General features: G+C 43.1%; 1 protein-coding gene, 1 pseudogene and 1 gene segment (V, D, J or C); 2 read left to right on the top strand and 1 right to left on the bottom strand.

Annotated features, from left to right (window-relative positions):
* The window catches only part of LOC143436697 (Ig gamma-2C chain C region-like), an 891,501-nt gene that overhangs the window by 254,930 nt on the left and 619,345 nt on the right, over positions 1-17,226 (bottom strand).
* Positions 574-2,104, top strand: LOC143437139 (charged multivesicular body protein 2b pseudogene; annotated as a pseudogene).
* Positions 13,240-16,275, top strand: LOC143436694 (disintegrin and metalloproteinase domain-containing protein 29-like). The gene has a single exon (XM_076920957.1). The coding sequence runs from the start codon at positions 13,804-13,806 to the stop codon at positions 16,072-16,074; it is 2,271 nt and encodes a 756-aa protein (XP_076777072.1). The 5' UTR covers positions 13,240-13,803; the 3' UTR covers positions 16,075-16,275.

The following is a 17,226-nucleotide window of genomic DNA, read 5'->3' as shown; positions in this document are numbered from 1 at the left end:
TGACTATTCATGAAAACATGTTAGGATGTAAGAAATTGATAAGCATGTCTAGTAGCAGGAAGATACCACTCTGTACTCACTCTCTTCCTGGGTCCATGGTCATTAAGCAGAAGATAGAGATACTCAACAAGAAAATAATTCGCTCTATTCTTGTCTCACCTAATAGTTCTCTGCTGTCTTTCATACAGACTGATGATCTGTGACATTTATGTACACAGCAATTTTGTGGGCAAGCCAATTAGTTCTAAAGCTACTGAAATTGCTGTTCTAACAATCCTTGAATTATTATCAATATATATTTAATTTATTTTTTTTTAAGTTTTGGAGAATTTTATACACAAGCACCACATTTCCAGCATCCCTATTCTTCCCTTTTCCACCTCTGTTTCCATGACTCCTCCTTCTCTTCCAATTCATGAGATTATTATTTAAAATAATAATTTAAAAATTGGTGCTCTTGGACTTTGTCCTCCTCCTCCCACCACTGCAAGCTTCTCCTGGGTTCTGTCCTCTCCATGCTTCTCCAAGAGCCAGGCTGGACCAAAGTGGGCAAGCTGGATATGGCCATGATTCATGGCATCCCTCTTCAAGAAGAAGTGTGTGGACATGTATGTGGATATAATAAAGGAACAGAATAAAGAGCTGAGAGGCACACAGAGAGCTATGATCAGGGGTTGAGGAGCCTTAGAGACATAAGGAAAACAGGTGGAGTTTGAAATTAAGAAGATGACCATGATTGATGATAAAGAAGCCTGTGGGGTTTTAGCTAAGCAGCGTGTTCATCTACTGAAACATAAGAACTTTTGCTGTAAGCTCAAAAGTCAACGTCTATGTCCACACAACTGAAAGTGATGAATTCCCAGATAAAAATGACTGGTGCAATTTCTACCGCTACAATGACAATGGAAGAAAATGTGTCCACAGAAGACACTGCTAAGAGTGCAGAATTTCTAGAAGAAAAAAATGAAGTGGAAATGATTGAAGAAATATCCAATGAAACCCTCGATGGCATAAAGTTGTCATATGGTGATGAAGAGGAAACCCAGGACACTATAAATGAAGTTCTTGACAAAATTGAAATTAAGTCTCTGGAAAGTTGTCTAATGCTCTTTACCAACCCTACATCTGACAAAGAAGTAATATCTAAATACATAAAGAACTCAAGAAATTAGAAACAAACAAACCATATAATGCAATTAAAAATAGGGCACAGAGTGAAACAGAGAATTCTTAACAGAAGATTTAATGACCAAGAAACTCTTAAAGAAATATTCAACATCCTAAGTCATTGGGCAAATGCAAATTAAAACAACTCTGATTCTTTCTTACACTGCTCGGAATGGCTAAGATGCAAAACGTAAGTGATAGCACATGCTGGTGAGGATGTGGAACAAGGAGGAACACTCCTCCATTGCTGGTGGAGTGCAAACTAGTACAACCTCTTTGGAAATAAATTTTAGTGTTTTCTCAGAAAACTGGGAATATTTCTCCCACAAGACCCAGCTATACCACTCCTGGGCATTTACCCAAGAGATATCCATCAGGAACTTTTCCTCTGTGTCCATGTTTTGGAGGCTTTTCCACATTTTCTCTTCTATTAGTTTAATTGTATCTGGTTTTATGAGGAGGGCCTTGATCTTTTTGGACTTGAGGTTTGTATAAGTATGGATCAGTTTGCATTCTTCTATGTGCTGACCTTCAGTTGAACCAGCACCATTTATCTTTCATCCACTCGATAGTTTTAGCAAACTTTATCAAAGATCAAGTGACCATATTTATGGAGGTTCTTTTCAGGGACTTCAACACTATTTTATGATCTTCCTGCTTGTCTCTGTACCAATACCATGCAGGTTTTTTTAAAAAAAAAAAAAAAAAACAAAAAAAAAAACAGTATTGATGTGTAGTACAGCTTGAGGTCAGGAATAGTATTCTCCCAGTGCGTGGCTATTTCACTCATGTGTGGGTATGGGTTCTGTTGGGCGGAGTTGTGGGTCTCATGTCTCTGTTGCCCCAGGTGGCTGGAAGAGTGTCTCAGGGAGCAGAAGAGCAGGAATTCGACGGTGTTCACTTCACCTGGTGCCAGGTGGATGCAGAGCTATGTTAAGCCACAGAGCTCCACTCTGGGCATGGGGAGATCCCAGTCTGAGGTCCTGTTGGGGCAGATCTCTTGTGTTGTGGACCCCCGGGCAACAAGGTGGGCGGGATCTGCTGATCCCCACCCCTTGGGCTCCCAGGAGGTGCTGAGAGGCTGCAGAAGGACTGAGATGGTGTGAGGGGCAGAAGATGAGCTCTGGTGGCAGCCATTGTCATAGAGACTCTTGGTAAGTGTGACTCACTTGGCTGGCTCTCAGCTGGCTCAGCTAGCTTACTTGAGTTTGTGGGCTTCGTGGCTGGAACACAGAGGGCCCTTCAGCAGGAGGTTAGGCTGCTGCTTGGTAGTTGAAGACCTTCTTCACAGTCCCCCATGGTGGTCCCTAAAGATGAGAGGTTGTCCATGGTTTAAAAATGTTTATTGTCATGGCAGCAAGTGGATGAAGCTGTACCCTGTGTTCTCATGGTGGGACTGAGGTTAAATACCTTTTGCGAGTAGAAGGAGGATCTGGGAAGGAATGCTTAATTGGCCATGCCCTTTGACCTTTAGGTAACTCATGAATATGGAGATATTTTGAGGCCCTTCTCCCTGTAGTCATGCCCTCTATTCTGGAGGGGCTGGTAGGGCTTTGTCCTATGTGCCTGAAAGGTGCAGATGGATTGAGATCTTCCACCTCATTTCAGGAGCATGGGAGCATGGCGGAGTGTATGCCATTCTTTGCAGGGAAACCTGTGAGGTCTCCAACCTGTTGGGTCTCTGGCCAGTGCTCTACCAGAAACCATGCTGTCCTTTCACAGCCCACTGCCCCACATTTCCTTCCTTTTCTTTTTTAAAAAAGAGAAGAATCACTGGAGTGACTGTGTAAAAATTTTGGATGAGGTGAAAGTATCCAAAGAAAACACTACACAGGCTGTAGGGGGTAGCACAATTAAGTCACAAAGTAAGGAGGTTGAGGGTGGGGGTTGGGAAGGTAAGGTATCATTGTCATGGGTTGTACAGTTTAAGGGTAATAACATCTGATCAATCTAGATAGACATTATGTTTTCCTTACTAATATGTAAATTTCCCCAAGTTAGTAGCCATTTGTCTTTGGCAAGAGAGTCTATCTGCAGCTGGAAAGTCTAGGTCTGTCTTCTGTAGGACTCACGGTGTGTTTCTGGATCTCAGCATGTGTCTCAGGAGTCTTCAGTCAGATGAGGTATTCGGAAGAAGGCAGCTTGGTGTCCCAGGCAGGTTCCAGGAGATGGTGTTGTCTCTGCTGGATTTGTGGGAGCACCTGTAGGATGATCACAATGGGGGATCAGAACCCCAGCAGGAGGATGTCTGCAAAGGATGCCTAGCAAGCATTAAGCTACTTGGGAGGAAGCACGTCATGGTCTGCCATTATAATCCTAGAAAAGCAAGGGTGTTTGAGGAAATTTAGTCCAGGAAGGCACCTTTGAGTCTGCTTTGGATGGCTGAGGAAAAAAGCCATCATCTTAATTATGTATCTGGGATAGGCAGCAACAGTTTTTCTGTAAAAGGAAACTGGTTGTTAATTAAGGGCTGAGAAAATGGTGATCAGCATTGTTGATTTGACATGTGGAATTAGATTAGATGACTTTTGAATCTTAAAGAAATGTCAAAAATATAGAAAAAAATTGTACATATATCATGAATGCTAGGGAGAAAAGAAAACATTTAAATAAAAAAGCAAGAAAATTTTGGATTGAAAAGCACAAACAGGTATTCCTGTTAGGGTGAACAAGCATTAAAAACTTGTGTTAAGGGTCTCAGGTGTTAATGGTCTCTGTTGTCCTTGGCGGGTTTAGAAACATTGGGAGAGGTGTCTGTTCTGCCACGTGTAGCTGGGTGTTCTAGAAGGTAGGTCTCCTATATTCCTCAGTAGTTTTGGGGTCACTCATGTATAGTGTCATAACATCTGCCAATAGTGATATTTTGACTTCTCCCTTTCCAATTTGTATCCGTTTGACCTCCTTTTGTTGCCTAATTGCTCTGGCTAGTTCTTTGAGTACTATATTGAATAGATAGGGTGAGAGTAGACAGCCTTGTGTAGTCCCTGATCTTAGTGGGATTGCTTCAAATTTCTCTCCATTTAGTTAATGTTGGCTACTGGCTTGCTGTATATTGCTTTTACTATGTTTAATTAAGGGCCTTGGATTGATGAGCCTTCCAAGACTTTTACCATGAACGGATGTTGAATTTTGTCAAATGCTTTCTCAGCATCTAGTGATATGATTATGTGTTTTTTTTGAGTTTGTTTTATAGTGGATTACATTGATGGATTTTTGAATATTGAACCCTCCCTGAATTCCTGGAACAAAGCCTATTTGATCATGATGGATGATTGTTTTGACATGTTCTTGGATTCGGTTTGTGAGAATTTTATTTTGTATTTTTGCATCCATATTCATAAGGAAGATTGGTCTGAAGTTCTCTTTCTTTGTTGTGTCACTGTTTAGTTTAGGTATAAGCATCATTATGGCTTCATAGAATGAATTGGGTAGTGCTCCTTCTGTTTCTATTTTGTGGAACAGTTTAAATAGAATTTGTATTAGGTCTTCTTTGAAGGTCTGATTGAACTCTGCACTAAAACAGTCTGGTCCTGGGCTATTTTTGGTCGGGAGACTCTTAATGACTGCTGCTATTTTTTAGGGATTATTGGACTGTTTAGGTGGTTTATCTGGTCCTGACTTAACTTTGGTAACTGGTATTTCTCTAGAAAATTGTCCATTTCACCCAGATTTCTCAGTTTTGTTGAGTATAGGCTTTGTAGTAGGATTTGATGATTTTTTTTAGTTTCCTCAGTTTCTGTTGTTATAACACCCTTCTCAATTCTGATTTTATTAATTTTCAGACTGTTTCTGTGCTCTCTGGTTAGTCTGGGTAAAGGTTTAACCATCTCATTTATTTTCTCAAAGAACCAGCTCCTGGTTTTATTGATTGTTTGTATAGTTCTTTCTGTTTCTCCTTGGTTGATTTCATCCCTGAGTTTGATTATTTCCTGCCATCTACTCCTCTTTGGTGTGTTTGATTTTTTTTGTTCTAGAGCTTTCAGCTGTGTTGTCAGCTGTTAGTGTATGCTCTCTCCAATACCTTTTTGTAGGCACTTAGAGCTATGAGTTTCCTCTTAACACCACTTTTATTGTGTCTCATAAGTTTTGGTATGATATGTCTTAATTTTTATTAAATTCAAAAAGTCTTTAATTTCCTTCTTTATTTCTTCCCTGAGCAAGTTATCATTGAGTATAACATTGTTCAGTTTCCACATGAATCACGCTTTTTTTTGTCATTATTGAAGACCAACTGTAGTCCATGGTGATCTGATAGGATGCATGGGATTATTTCAATTTTCTTGTATCTGTTGAGGCCTGTTTTATGACTAAGTATATGGTCAATTTTGGAGAAGGTACCATGAGGTGCTCAGAAGGTATATTCTTTTGCTTTGGGGTGAAATGTTCTATAGTTATCTGTTAAATCCACTTGGTTCATAACTTCTGTTAGTTTCACTGTGTCTCTGTTTAGTTTCTGTTTCTGTGATCTGTCCATTGCTGAGAGTAGGGTACTGAAGTCTCCCGCTATTATTGTGTGAGGTGCAATGAACTTCAGCAAGGTTTCTTTTATGAAAGTGAGTGCTCTATGCTTGGAGCATCGATGTTCAGAATTGAGAGTTCATCTTGGCTGAGTTTTTTTTTTTTTTTTTTTTTTTTTGACGTGTATGAAGTGTCCTTCCTTATCCTTTTTGATAGCTTTAAGTTAAAATTTAATTTTATTTGATATTACAATGGCCATCCTAGTTTGTTTCCAGGGTAGTCTCCCTTTGGGATTTCTTTATTGTTTCTACTTCCATTTTTGGATCCAATATAGTTTTGTTTAATTCCTTCTCCTGTTTGGTTGAGTTTTCTTGCAATTCCTTAAGGGATTTTTGTGTTTCCTCTTAAAGTTCTTCTACCGATTTACCTGTGCTCTCCTGTATTTCCTTAAGGGAGTTATTTATGTCCTTCTTAAAGTCCTCTATCATCATCATGAGAAGTGATTTTAAATCTGAATCCTGTTTTTTCGGTGTGATGGGGTATCCAAGACTTGCTATGGTGGGAGAACTGGGTTTTGATGTTGCCATGAAACCTTAGTTTCTGTTGCTTATGATCTAGTGCTTTCCTTTCATCATCTGGTTATCTCTAGTGCTACCTGCACTCACTGTCTCTGACTGGAGCCTGTCTCTCCTGTTATCTTGCTTGTGTCAGAAGTCCACAGAGTCCAGATGCCTCTGTGGCTCTGTGTTCCTGAGATTCTGAGTGGAAGAACTCCTGGGACTTAGGCTGCCTCTGAGATACTGAAATCCTGTGACCCTGGGCATGTTAGAGCTCCTGAGACACCAGCTTTCTGCACTGCTCTGAATGCAGTGGTTCCTCTGCTGCTCTGGGTCAGGATATGTTGTCTTCATGGGAGCAGATCAGCTAGGAGTCTACCCCATTGGAAAGGACCAATCAAGGGGCAGAAAGGGAGTGGTATTCTGGAGGGCGGGGTTTGAGTGGGTTGTGTGTCCTGAGAGATCTAGGATCCCAGATGCAGCTCTGGAAATAAGGTTGTGGAGGAGAGTTCTTACCTGCAACTGTGAGTACAGTGGTACCTCTCAGATGGGTCAGGATATGGTGTTTCAGGGGAGCAGACCAGCTAGGAGTCTGCCCCAGAAGAAAGGACACAGTGTAACCATCTTACTGGTGTACAAAACAGGCTCTTACCACCTTTGAGAGGGATTCCAAACCTGTGTTCCATTGTTAATATTAATGACTGCTAGTTTTGAATTTCCTGCTCTCTCCCTCTTTCTCTCTGTCTCTTTCTTTCAATTTCTCTCTGTCTCTTTCTTTCTCTCTGTCTCTGTCTGTCTTTCTGTCTGTCTGCCTGTCTGTCTCATGTGTTTGTGGGTGGTGTCTATGTGTGTGTGTTTGTAGACTTTCATGTACATGTATATTTACATATAGTCAACCAACTAGCACACACAAAGACAGGCAGCAATGGGTCTGGGGGATGGGTTTGGAAGGGTAGTATTGGTTAGAGCTTTTCTTACAGTGGTGACCTGAAGTATACCCATGGTGACAGTAACTTGTTCAAAATCCTTTCAGAGCCTTTTTGCTGAGTAGTGGGCTGGCATGGGTAGGTTTCCCCTGTGGGCAGATCTTGTGTGAGCACTGAATCACTTCAGGGCAAAATATTTCTTTTTGTTTTCTTTATTTTCTTAATTTTAAGGACAGGTTTTCTCCATCAAGCCTTGGATGGCCTCCATGTAGCTGTGCTGGCCTCTAACTTAGAGATCTGTCTGCCTTTGCCTTCTGGGTGCTGGAATTAAATGCATGTGCCACCATACCCAGCTAAGTTTTTTATATGATGTATGTATGTTACTGTGGAACCATCTGTGCATATAGGTAAACACAGTGTCTCAGGCTGTCACAAATTCCCCTACACTGTGAGTCTACTTCCAGGCCATATTATAACAGGGCCCCCTGGGGGTAACATTGATGCTATCAACCTTCATACATGCAGTCTGAATGCGTTGGTTTGAGTGGACAAGTTTGGTAGATTCTTTCTGGTTGTGACATTGTGTGTTTGTGTGCATGTGTGTGTGTGTATGTATATCTGTGTTTGAGTTCCTGTGTCTGTATGTGTATGTTTGCATGTTTTGGTATGAGTGTGTGTGTGTGTGTACACAAGCACAAGTGTGTGTATGTGAGTGCCTGTGTAAGTGTGTGTAAACCTGGCTCATGCCCTACTTGGTATCTCATATAGCCCACCCAGCTAGCCAGTGTAGTTGAGAAATCAGGTTCTTCCAGGGCTTTTGAGACTGATCTGTATGTACTAAGGTGGTAGCTATGACAAGGTGAGAGAGGCTCATGTAGAATGCTCCTCCTGTGGTCTTCCTGCCATGCTATGATGGGGCACTCTGCTGTTTCTGTACTTGATCTATGTCAATATCTGCAACAAGGCTCAAACAGAGATGGAATATGAGACAGGCTGATGTCATGTCACCATCCCAGTCCCAGACTTGCTGGAATGATGAGATGGGCCCCAAGGGTCAGTTCATCAAAGACACAGGACCTTCTGGTATTTCTTCCCTAGTGTACACTGTAGCATCTCAATGACACAGGCAACACTACATGACACAGATGTGTATTGCCCACAGTTACCTTTCCTGGGTCTCTGTGGCAGGGACCACAAAAGAAAGCAGAGAAGAATAAAGAGTGTGGACTAGGGTTCTGGAAGTGGCTGCTGAGGCCAGAGATTTCTAGAGAGAAGCCAAATGGCCAAACTTGTCCCCAACAGGAATCTGAGAAGGACTCTAGCTAAGCCTGTTTCTGGTCTTCCAGACTGTGCTATGGCAGGATATTTAGATTTGTGGCTGCAAGGTAGTTGCCACTGGCGTTCTGTCCCTTAACAGGTCCATCTTTGTCCAATGAATGGGGCCCAAAGAAGCAAACAAACACCAGCCAAACAAAAACCTGTCTGAGGTCAGCAGTAGGCTGATAGATACTTCTGTATTTAGATCCTCAGCTATGATACAGGGAGCTCCTAGGTAGCTGAAGTCACACTCAACTCCCACAACATGCCCCTGGTAGTCTTCCCAGATCTTGGTAGACCCTACCACAGGCTCCTTGTGTCCACCAAGTGACTGAAAGAACATGTTTAGGATGCGGCTGAGGTACTGTTGTCTTGTGGGTGCCAGGTAAAGATGGCCAACTCAGTGGTTGCCAAGTGACTGTGGGAGTCTGTCTGAGCCCAGCTTGGAGTGTTTCCTAAGTTATTCTGAGAGAAAGAAAGATCTCTAGGGCCATTCCTATTGAAAGAGGCATTTGCCCAGGTTGAGAGTTGACTAGCTCTCGACTGGGGTTCCTGGACTCTGGATGAGTGGCTTTTTGGATATGAATTTAGTCTGCTTTGCCTTCTCTGTAGTCATCCAGAAAAGCTGTATGTGGGGCAGTATCAATCAATGGGAGTCAGTGGTCAAGACTTGGGATATAGACCCCTTGGTGCCAGCTCCTCTAGACTCAGGTTTTTTTTTTTTTTTTTTTTTTTTTTTTAGCTGAAGGGTCTGTTGGGCACAATTGGCTTTTGCTGATGGCTATACCTCCATGGTAGCTACGACTGTAGTAATAAACACAGTAGTAGATCCCTTCACACAAAGCCCTGCCGAACAAGGGCTCTGGTTCTGCAGCAGTTGGGACCATTGGGGGCACAGGCAGCAGGGCAGAATCTTAGTGGCCATCCTGAGTTGAGGTCCAGATTTTTTTCTTTTATGCGTCTATCTCTTCAGGAAGATCCTAGGCAGGAAGCAGGGTCTGGGGCTGCCACATAGCTGACTTCCCAACACACCTTGGTCTCTCAATGGCTGGATGGAGGATGTTGAGGGAGGAGTGAGAAGAACTACTGGAAAGATCAGTCTCTAGGTGACTTCCTCATTGACAGGCTGCCTTCCTTCCTCCTCTTGGGGAGGCACTGTAGTGATGACTTCATCTGCAGTGGAGATGCTACAGTTTCTGATGTTTTGGTCTGAAAATTAGAATAAGCCTGAGCTGACTGACTCAGACCTCTGGAGAGGACTACAGGTAGGCACCTGGGTGTTCCTGGAGCTACATCTTGGTCTAGTGAGAGGACCCTGGCTATACTAGGCACATTCCTCAGTCCTGTTACACTTTTGTGTCTGATGGTTCTCTTGAATAATTTTTTTTTCAGCTGGGCTGACAAAATTAATTTTGCTCCATGTTAATTTCGTCCCATGTGTCCTCTTTTTGTTTGCACATTCTCAAGATGTCCAGAAAGGTCTTTTCCTCTTTTCTGCAATCTTGTATTTAATACTGGCTGTCTTTAGACCATCAGTATTTCTTCAAACTTGGACTTGGGGGCATGGGTGGGTGGACACACAGGCTAAGCGAATACAGAGATATCAGCTTTCAAATTTCCTCTCCAAATATATGCTGGATGGTTATACAATTACCTCTTTCTGGTCCTGTGGGTCTGATGGTCAGAATCACCAGCATTCCATGTCCTGGCAGCTCTGAAGAGGCCTTTATGTCTGGTGCTGGGGAGAGATGGGAACTCCCTCCTCAGGCCCCTCTAATGCACTAACTCACCTGTTTTCTCTCCTGTGCTCCATTGACTTTCCTTTCCTCTGGGGCTGGCTTGCTCATATCAGCCACAAGTTCCTTCAGGGCTTGTTCTAGGAATTTTGGAGGCATCGTTGCTGTTGTTAAGACAGGCTCAGAGCAGTCAGGAGGCCGTGTGTGGTCTGAGTAGCTGCAGGACACTGGCTGTGTGCCTTCTCTCTTGCTGCTTTCTTTATGCTTTCCCAGTCTAGGGCTGCAGAGTGACTCCCCAGGCACCGGGCACAGGTGACTAGTTTTAGAATCCACTTTTTTGGTGGTTTTGTTTTTTGAAGACTTGAGACCGTCCTGGATGCTTAGATGTCATGGAGTCTTCCTTGCATTTCCCCACATTGATGATTTTATGATCTTCCCCCTCCCCTTTAAAAATAGTGCTGGGGGATTGCCACAGCTGATGCCAGGATTCTGCCCTCTTTTGGAGAGCAAGAGACACAGATCTGCCTCCTGATGTGCACTGTGAAGGGGAGTATGAGGTTCATAGAGATGTCCCTAAGTTGTAGGAAACATAGACATTCCAGATTGGATTTTGTTGAGGACCACTCTGCCCCACGCTGAGGGTCAAAATGTCCCAGACTGCTCTGCTGCTCCGGTCCAAGGATCAGGGTCTAGCAAGAGAGTGGAGGGAAGGTGGGGAAGAGACTCCAAGAATAGAGACAAATCAGATGGTCTGTAGTCAAGTCTGGTTTACTGTCTCCCATAGACTACATTCACACCTCCTATTGACTCCATTACAAGGAAATCCTGGGTATTTATAAGCACAAGCAGAAGAACACAGGTGAAGACATTTTACCACGTGCACCTTGCAGCTGGGGTCACTAAACAGCAAAACCAGCTATGTGGGATAAACAAGATGGTTGTCAGAGTGTGCTCAGCTATTGTAGGCTATTGAAAAACAAGCCTCTTATCAGGGTATATGGCTCGAGATGGCTGCCAAGTTGATCTAGCCGCTTTTTGCTAAAGTCGGCTCCCAAAAGGATTTCATAGTTGAAAGCCTTTTCAACAGATAGCTCAAGATTGGGGGTTAGATATTCATCTAGGTAGTTCTCTGTATCACACAGTCAGATTTTAGCAGATTCGAAATTCTGGGAAATGGTATGGGACACAGCTTCATATTACTTTAAATTGTGTTTAAATTTGGTTGTTTCTGTGAAGGAGCTTGGAGGGAGTTTATGTGTGCTGAGAGAGGGCATGAGCTGGGCAAATGGGCAGGGTTTCCCAGGCATCACTGAGGATGGCCTTGAGCCTTGAGTCTATGGGGGACCAGAGCCTAGGTGGGACAGTGGAAGATGAGGACATGAAGGTGGAGGTCTTTGTAAACATCCTTATCAGGGACTTTGATTTTACACACATGTGTTCAGAGGAAGTTGGAAATGGGCCAGTGGAATGTTTTAGTCAGTACAGAGACTTTGAAACCATCATGACTACTCCAGGTCTCAGCCCCATGATTTTCACCAGTATTTACATTCATCTATATCTCAACCCCATTTTGATATCTGAATACATGTGCTTGGGTTATCAGAGGTCAGAGATTGGGACAGAGGTACAGAAATATTTAGCATTTTTCTCTCTCTCTTCTCTCTTTCTCTCTCTCTCTCTCTCTCTCTCTCTCTCTCTCTCTCTCTCTCTGTCTTCCTCTTTCTCACTCTCTGCCCTTTTCACCCTCCATCCCTTCTTCTCTCCTTATCCATCTCCTGTCCTTCCTCTTCCTCTTCCTCTCCCTCTCTCTTCTCTCTCTCTCTGTCCTTTTTCTCCTCTCCCTCTCTTCCTCCCTCTCTTACTTGTCTGTCTTCCTCCCTCTTTTTGTCTCACCTCTCACCTCTCTCTGCCTGTTTTTAATCATCTGTATCCAAAAGTTCATTTGGCTGTGTGAGGCCAATGTTCTGAATCTGGCTAGGCAGATTATGCAAAGATGCATCTTGTCAGCAGTAGGCATCTGAGATATGCTCTGTAATCATTGCTCAGGTCCTGAAAAGGTCTCCCTCTGTAACCTGACTCCATAGGGTTCTGTCCTATAGTGACTAGAGAGGATGGCCCTGGCACTCTCTAGTTTTTTAGAAACCTATTTCCTTCACTTCAGTGATAAAACCTTCTTGTGCTTGGTGTTGTCCTATGTCCATGTAGGACATGGGAGTTCAGCCTGTTAGTAGACAGAGCCTCAGAGTACTGACAAGGGGGCCATGAACCTTGAGGAGCCTTTTCCAAATTTCAGTATAGGTTCATGTCCCCAAGTTGCTCACAAATGATAGAGCACATAACTAAATAGGAACCAAGCCACTTCCTCCATCTCTTTCCTCAGTGAGAGCATCCTGTTAGTATCACATGCAGTAATTCTAGTAGCCACAAAAGTCTTATTCATGAGGCTCCTGGGTGTGAGCAGGAAAGCTGCTTGGAGAGTTGAGAGGGTGCTTTATGATTGATCCCACAAGTCCTGCAGAGTTTTCCCCTATACACTTAGATGAGATATATACTTTTGAGGGAAGTAAATTGATTATCTCCCTCTCCAATTTTTTTTTCTCCTATTATGTCAAATACCTGCTGCAGGGCAACTTATCTTTGTGGCTTAATCACATGTCTGAGTCAGGCTTGTCATGAACTTCATGGTGATACCCATCCCCCTCTCATTAACAATATTCTTGGAAAAAACTCAGAGGTTGCTTTTCCTTCTACAAAAGTAAGAGGGATGAAAACACTGTTGATGAACCTGGAAAAAGTGTGTGGCTTGCTTTTTTGAAGATCATACCAACACAGTCTGCTGGTCTTGCCTGCTGAGAACCCATCAGCCTGCATGCTTGAAGAAATCCCAATGGTCAGGAAAGAAACATACTAAAGGTTGGAGGGGGACAGGCAGTTTGGCCTCAGACAGGGTCAAAGATAAAGTATGTTCATAAGAGATGGAATTTTAAAAATTTCTAGAGTTCAGAGGTATCCAGATATAATTTTTAGGTCTCATGATATTGGAGAAAGAACAACACAATATTAACATGTAGAAATATCCAAACTTTTGTGCAAACCCCAAAAGGGTAAAAACATTTGTAAATAGTTTAACTAAACTCAAATAAAATATGCTCAGAAGAATACAAACACATTTCTAGCTAAAAGGCTAATGTAGACAGTATTTACTTCTAACTTCCAGCCAAAACAAAACAAACCAAAACAACCATGAGAAACATGAACCAAGATAAAAAGAAAAATTGACTCCTGGAAACAGCCCCAGAGTAGTAGCATTGGGAACCAAATACCTTCATGTAAAGGAAAGCGTGGAAATGGTACTTTGTATTTCAGAAAACAAAAGAAAGGATTGAGGCTGTCAGAGAGACTCCCCTGCTGCTTCTGACTTTTCCTGCCCTGACACATTCATAGACATCACTTTTGACCCTATTTAGCCTCAACCTTAGCTAACACATTCAGACTGAATTCTTGCCACACCCAGTGACTGTTACCTAATTCAAGTTGTCTGGGTAACCACTGGGGTTGGGAGCCTGAGGAGGCTCTTGGTCCTCTGTCAGCACCTTCTAGACCAGGCAGTGTCCACAGCAGAGGGATTTAGCTCCACCCAGGATGTTATCTGTGACCTGGGGCATGAGGCTAGTGGAAAGACCTGTGGTCCCCAGGGTCCTCCTCTTGCTGTTTGCAATCTGGCTGTTCCTCCTGGTTCCAGTCCGGTGTCCTCAAGGCCATCCCACTTGGCGTTACATCTCATCGGAGGTGGTTATTCCTCGGAAGGAGGCCTATCATAGCAAGGGAATTCAAGCACAAAGACGGCTCTCGTATAGCTTGCGTTTTAGGGGCCAGAGACATATCATCCACCTGAGAAGAAAGACACTTATTTGGCCCAGACACTTGTTGCTGACAACTCAGGATGACCAAGGAGCCTTACAGATGGATTATCCTTTTTTCCCTGAAGATTGTTATTATAGTGGCTACCTGGAGGGGATCCCTGAATCTATGGTCACTGTGGATACTTGTTATGGGGGCCTGTCAGGGGTCATGATGTTGGATGACCTTGCCTATGAAATCAAACCCCTCAATGATTCACAGAGGTTTGAACATGTTGTCTCTCAGATAGTAGCTGAGTCTGATGTAACAGGGCCTATGGATGCATGGAAGCACTTGAGTCATAATACAGGTCCTCCCTTCTCCAAAATGGAATCCGCCGATGGAACTCCCAGAATTTCTAGTAAGAACTATGCTACACATCCAGCTGCTATAAAAGGCCATTTTGCAATGGCCCATACTTTATATGATAATATAAGCTCTAGCAATTCGGGTAACTTTAATATTGTTGTGGCATATTTGTTTAAACTCATTAGTTTAACGGACACCTTTATGACCAAAATTCATGTGCGGTACTACGTCTTTCTCATGACTGTGTATACTGCAGGGGACCCGTTTATACATGACTTCAGTGAATCAGGGGATGCTCGTAGGTACTATTATAGAACCTTCTATAGTAATTTTTTTCCTGATGCATCAACCTCAGTTGATGTGGATAAGCCATCAGATGACGATTTCGTTCCCACAGAAAGAAGTCTATGTACTCCCTCAGCCTTAAGTTTTGTTGGTCAACATAAGAGACATTATATAGGTTTATCTGTTTTCATTACCAATCGTATTGGAAGGCTTTTAGGTTTAAAATATGATGATGAGAATTACTGTGTCTGCCAGAGAAGGGCCACCTGCATTATGTACAAGAAACCTGAAATAACAGATGCGTTCAGCAATTGTTCTTTTTTGGACATAAGTGAAATAGTTAATACCCCTGAGCTGATGCCATGTCTTTACTATGACCGCCATGTTTATTATAACATAACACATACCTATCGTTATTGTGGAAACTTCAAAGTAGATGAAGGTGAACAGTGTGACTGTGGCTCACATAAGGCATGCTATGAAGATCTCTGCTGTGGAAGTGATTGCAAGCTCACACCTGGTAGCATTTGTGATAAAGAACTATGCTGTGCAAACTGCACCTTCAGCCCTTCTGGGGTACTCTGCAGACCCATCCAGAACATATGTGATCTTCCAGAGTACTGTAAGGGGAATAACTACCTTTGCCCAGATGACACTTATCTGCAAGATGGGACACCATGCTCAGAAGTGGGTTACTGCTATCAAGGTAACTGCACTGACCGAGATGTACAGTGCAAGCATATCTTTGGTGTAAGTGCTACAGATGCTAATCCTACGTGCTATGACATCAACAAAGAAAAATTTCGATTTGGACATTGTACTAGATTGCCAGAAAGCCTCACATTCAATGCTTGCAGTGAGGAAAATAAGCTGTGTGGAAGGTTGCAGTGTACCAATGTCACCAATCTTCCCTTCTTGCAAGAACATGTTTCATTCCATCAGTCGGTTATCTCTGGGTTTACCTGCTTTGGGCTGGATGAACATCGTGGGACAGAAACAACAGATGTTGGAATGGTGAGACCTGGTAGCCTGTGCTCCACAACTAAGTTCTGCAATCAAGGAGCTTGCAGTGGAAGTTTATCTCAGTTGAATTACGACTGCACCCCTGAAAAATGCAATTTTAAAGGATTGTGTAATAATCATCGGCATTGCCATTGTCATTTAGGTTGGAAACCTCCGAATTGCAAGGAAGAGGGACCTAGTGGGAGCACAGAGAGTGGGTCCCCTCCAGTTCGAAGGCGCACAATAAGCCAGAGCCAAGAACCAGTAGTATTTTTAAGAATGCTCCTTGGTCGTGTTTATCTCTTGCTTGTCTCATTGCTCTTTGGCATAGCCACTCGTATGAGAGTTATTAAGGTTTATACGGTTGGAGAATTGCAAGCTGCTTTACGTTCTGGACCAGGAAGACGACCAATGTAAAAATGACTTATACCCCTGGCCCCTGTAATATAATGAAAATGCAAAAAACAAAATCTGAATGTCAGAAGGGGACAATGGAGAACTCCAGTCCACAGTTCTGGATGGCCTTTGTTTATATCATGGTGATCCAAGACCTGTTGGATTAGGACACCACCGGACATTGGTGGATTGCTGATGCTCACACTGGAATAAATTTTTCAAAACTGCAAACTGGTACTTTTGAATCTGTACTTTAGATACATTATTAGAATGCTTGGTTCTGCAGGGTGGTGAACTGGGACTGTGGGATCACCTGAAAGAGAGTATGGGGAGACAAGGGTTGAGAGAACAGCAAGGCAAGAGGTCTGATCAAGCTGTCAAAGTTTATTGTTCTCACACCAGGTTGTTTACATGTAGAAGCAGGATATGGAGTACCGGGATGAAATAGGGTCTCTGTTCCTGGGGATCGCAGGTGTTCTCAGGGAGGGAGTACAGGTATTCTCAAGAACAGGATATGGGCTGGGTAAAGAGTTCAGCAGAAGGAACATAGCAGGACAGGTTGCTAGGTACCTGTTTTCTTGTAATTCTTTAAGGGATTTTTGCGTTTCCTCTTTAAGGGCTTCTACCTTTTTACATACATGTGCTCTCCTCAATTTCTTTGAGAGTGTTATTTATGTCTGCCTTAAAGTCCTCTATCATCATCATGAGAAGTGATTTTAAATCTGAATCTTGCTTTTCTGGTGTGATGGGTTATTTGGGACATGCTATGGTGGAATGACTAGGTTCTGATGATGCCAAGTACCCTTGGTTGCTGATGCTTATGTTCTTTAGCTTGCCTTGTGCCACCTGGTTATCTTTAGTGCTACTGCACCCACTGTCTCTGACTGGTGCCTGTCTTTCCTGTTATCTTGGTTGTGTCAGAACTCCTCAGAGTCCAGCTGTTGGTATGTTTCTGTGATCCTGTGATCCTGAGATCCTCGGTGTAAGAGCTCCTGGAGTTAGGCTGTCTCTGGGATCCAAAATCCTGTTGTGAGCAGTCGCCTGAGATCCAGTGATCCTAGGATCCTATGTTTCTGAGTGTGTTAGAGCCCCCTGGAAATCCAGCCCCCTCTGAGTTTTGTGGGATTGGGTGCAGAGCTGACTCTCGAGCTACTCATTGCTCAGGTACAGATT

This window comes from Arvicanthis niloticus, chromosome 23 (genome assembly GCF_011762505.2).
Source record: "Arvicanthis niloticus isolate mArvNil1 chromosome 23, mArvNil1.pat.X, whole genome shotgun sequence".
In the NCBI taxonomy this organism is placed as follows: domain Eukaryota; kingdom Metazoa; phylum Chordata; class Mammalia; order Rodentia; family Muridae; genus Arvicanthis; species Arvicanthis niloticus.
The sequence above is the reverse complement of the archived record's forward strand: the minus strand, read 5'-3'. Positions and strand labels throughout refer to the sequence as shown.